This window comes from Solanum tuberosum, unplaced genomic scaffold (genome assembly GCF_000226075.1).
Source record: "Solanum tuberosum cultivar DM 1-3 516 R44 unplaced genomic scaffold, SolTub_3.0 scf00385, whole genome shotgun sequence".
NCBI classification, from domain to species: domain Eukaryota; kingdom Viridiplantae; phylum Streptophyta; class Magnoliopsida; order Solanales; family Solanaceae; genus Solanum; species Solanum tuberosum.
In genome coordinates this window covers 65,190-68,985 of record NW_006239315.1, presented here as the reverse complement: position 1 = coordinate 68,985, position 3,796 = coordinate 65,190, and the positions used below count along the sequence as shown (strand labels likewise).

The window sequence follows — 3,796 nt, the reverse complement described above, 5'->3', positions numbered from 1 at the left end:
TCGTGGAATGATTTATATGTATAGATGAATGCAAAATCAAACTAGTACTATTACTTGCCCAAACACACATTCAATTCTTCAATGAGGCAACAATGGAGGGAAAAAAAGGGAAGAAGCAAAAGCTGTGTCAGCAAATTGCTCTTCACCTGGTACAGATTTGCCCATTTAAGAACCACAACAAGCTTAAAAGACTATACTTTCTCCTGCAATTTACATCCAAAAGTATAGAACAGCAGTACACCCAAAGCTACATTCAGTTATGTCGTGTTCCTTATCTAACACGGCATGCTGCAGGGCCACCTGGGGAACAGTTTGGGTTGGGAGACCGACAACCAGCTGCAGTACCAAGAGAGCTACCATAACGGTGATGTGTTCTGTAATCTGGGACCCTTCCTATGGCAAATCGAACAGCAGTTTCAGTTGATGAGGCTTCATTTGTACTGCCACCGCTGGATTGTAGCGGCTCTAAAGTTTCAACCACATCACTCATCAAGGGTCTTGCTTTGGGGTTTTGGCTCAGGCAATAGTATGCCAAACTGCAAGCCTTTTGAGCTGCCCTCACTGAGTATTGGTTATCTAATCTAGGGTCTATAATCTGCAGCATTTTTCTCTTATCGTTAAGTTTTGGCCGAGCCCAGTCAACTAGATTCTGTTCCTTGCTTGGTCTGGTCTTGTCAACAGACTTCCTTCCCGTCAATAGTTCTAGGAGTACTACACCAAAACTGTACACGTCGCTTCTTGCAGTAAGGTGTCCTGTGTCCAAAACATATTACAACTTGTATCAGGTACGCCAAACATCAAACAGATACTTCTACAATGATCCTCAATTTTGCCTCCAAAGTTGGCTTAAAACTATACAGGAGACAGATTGAGTATTGTATCAACTCTTACTTTTTTCTTTTTCCCGACTTTGGATTGTTTAGAGTATTGTAGTTTTAAATCGGAATTAAAGAATCAAACAAATGCATGATAACAGACCAGTCAAGACCTTTTTTGGGGGAGAGGGGGCGAGGGGGAGCAGGGTACATACCAGTCATAACATATTCCGGAGCTGCATAACCATAGGTACCCATCACACGAGTTGATACATGGGTCTCATCACCTTGTGGCCCTGCTTTTGCAAGCCCGAAATCAGATAGTTTGGCTGTATAATCCTGCAATTCACACCAATCTCATGTTATTACAATCAAGACAAAATCAAACAAGAAAAGGTAAAACCAGAGGAAATCAAGTGAATTACATAGTACATGTCCTGGAAACATGACTTACAGAATCCAATAATATATTCGAGGTCTTGAAATCACGATAGATAACTGGTCTTTCTGCATTATGAAGGAATGCAAGCCCTTTAGCTGCTCCAAGAGCAATCATCATTCTTGTGGCCCAAGATAATGACACAGTAGCCCCTGAAATCCTCAAGAAATACCACAACTTAGCAAACCCAACACTTATTTCTTTTTACGCAGCAGCTTGAAGCCAAGAAGATTAGTTACTAAGGCTGAAGTATCAGTGATTCGAAGCACCAATCACAAAAGACAAGCATGTTCTCCAACCAAAGGAGCATATACAATCATTAGCACCACTTATCCTATTTTACAGTATTATTCATAGAGCTAAATATTGTTCTCTTGCAGAAACACAAGATTTTCCAACTAGGTGCATGGATGTATCTAGCATTTCTGTAACATTAAATAGAAGACTAGTAAAGCTAGTAATATGATTCCAATAATATACAACTATGCCTGAAAATTTAGATGAAGATCTCAAAGTTTACAAAGTTCATCTACTACTAATATCTCTTAGGAGCTACATCATTTTCTGAGTGGTAAAAAGCTCAACTAACAACAGGTGAAACTATTGGTACAACTCCAAAAAATCAGGCCGACTCAAATGTACCTCTACAAGGACACAAGTTTCCACTTTTGTCATTCCAGCATGAATTTTAGTGAATTAGGCATGCTGCATCATGGAGCTCAAACTTGACAGTTTTACACATGGACTGATGAAGATGAGCATACCCATTATTATTTTTATTTTTATTTTGAGGGAGGTAATTCGCTAAAAGTTGTTCCTTGAGTTGAAAATCTCATCCCAGTTTTGATCTGATAATCCGTGGAGTTTCTTATGACACGATATAACCGTTTATAAGCAATTTATTCTAAGGTGACAAAAGCAATGACCTTAGAGGCGAAGGTACATATGAGACAACAACTATGTCAGCATTGCAGTCAGTCAGCAGAAGCCAATATGCAGCAGGCTAAGCAAATATAACATGTACTTGAGATTCTCACTCTCTCACTCACCTAAAGCTATCGTAGTAATATTTAAAAAATGTGACATTTTATTCGATAAGCATAGCAGAAATCAAAAAACATCAAGTTAACCACAACATGATGCAACAAAACAAGAGGGGCAACAAGAGGACACATACTTCGGAAGAGATGATTTTCAAGGCTTCCTCTAAACATGAACTCATAAACGAGCAAACGATGGTCATCCTCACAGCAATACCCAATCAACTTGACAAGATTAGGATGCCTAAGCTGGCCAAGAAAGTTGACCTCAGTAAGCCACTCACGGTGACCTTGAAGCCCCTCTTTGTTAAGCACTTTCACAGCAACCGGTAAAGACTTAAGTCCAACACGAACATTCTCATCAATGTAGCCCTTGTAAACAGTTCCAAAACCACCCTCACCAAGTATATAATCAGATCGGAAGCTTTTAGTAATTGTCTCCAGCTCAAAAAGAGTAAACGCAATTATATGTGTATACAGTACAGCATTCTTCCTAAAATCCTCTAAGTTTCTTGGAGTCGAAGGATCACTCAGATCTGATGTAGAACGACTATGATTGTGTTTCTTTGAATCAATACCTATCCTGCTTCCCAACGATAACCCCTGCTGCTGCTGGACTGCCCATCAAAAAAACACAAAAATCAAAAGATAATCAAAACCCCATTTGAGTTCAAACATTGTTGTTCAAATTACAGTTCAAGATTGAACCTTTTCAGCACAAAATCACTAAAGAGGATCATAACACAGAAAGTATCAAAACCCCATTTGAGTTCAAACGTTGTTGTTCAAATTACAGTCCAAGATTGAACCTTTTCAGTACAAAATCACTAAAGAGGATCATAACACAAAAAGTAGCATATGGGTATTTCTCCAATTAGTCAAATAACTAGTAAAAATGAAACAGATCTGAGAAAAAAAGAAAGAAACCTTGATGATGAGCATTGGAGACAACAGCAGATTCCTCCCTAGTACCACAATTGCCCATCTGCTTCTTTATCTGTTCTTAGGTCTAGTCTCATTCTTCACATTAGCACCCCTCTCCCTCCCAAATTCAACACTTTATCCTTTTCTACACTAAAACAGAGAGCCAAAAAGAGCTCTTTACAGCGCACGTTGGGGAGTTTCTTTCTCTCTCTCTGTATTTGCAATTAGCAGGAGAAGTAGATAGTGATACCAACTTTGATGGGTATTTGTGCTGCTGTAAAAGGGATATAAAGGCCAAAGAAACAGTGGTGCAGTGTGCAACACATACTCGCTCAGTCAGGGGCCAGTCTCTCCATATACTAAAAAATTCAATAAAGCTGTATGCGCGTGCTGAACCAAACCATGCCCACTCTAAAATATTTACTAACACCCACTGTAAAATCCAACGTTCTAACATGCGAGATCGTGGAGATTTATCAGAGTTGGTTCCGAGGGGCAAATGAGCGCATTTTCAAGTTCAAACGAGCTTCAAAATCAAAAAAATCAGATTTTACTGTTTTTTGTGTGCTATAGTTCAT

The 3,796-nt window shown here is 39.2% G+C and overlaps 1 protein-coding gene across 1 annotated transcript; it reads right to left on the bottom strand.

Moving 5' to 3' along the window:
- LOC102586552 (serine/threonine-protein kinase At5g01020) lies at positions 1-3,590 on the bottom strand. The gene is made up of 5 exons (XM_006362265.2): positions 3,222-3,590; positions 2,432-2,911; positions 1,270-1,406; positions 1,031-1,154; positions 1-753 (listed from the first exon to the last, which is right to left on the bottom strand). The coding sequence occupies exons 1-5, from the start codon at positions 3,277-3,279 to the stop codon at positions 272-274; spliced, it is 1,281 nt and encodes a 426-aa protein (XP_006362327.1). The 5' UTR covers positions 3,280-3,590; the 3' UTR covers positions 1-271.
- Positions 3,591-3,796: the final 206 nt, after the last annotated feature.

Bases quoted from the DNA above. Each gene is read 5' to 3' on its own strand.
- LOC102586552 (XM_006362265.2), bottom strand. From the start codon at position 3,279: ATGGGCAATTGTGGTACTAGGGAGGAATCTGCTGTTGTCTCCAATGCT. The intron at 1,407-2,431 runs GTATGTGTCCTC...TGAGGATTTCAG, and splicing joins TGAAAATCATCTCTTCCGAA to GGGCTACTGTGTCATTATCT. The intron at 754-1,030 runs GTATGTACCCTG...TTTTGGACACAG, and splicing joins TCCGGAATATGTTATGACTG to GACACCTTACTGCAAGAAGC.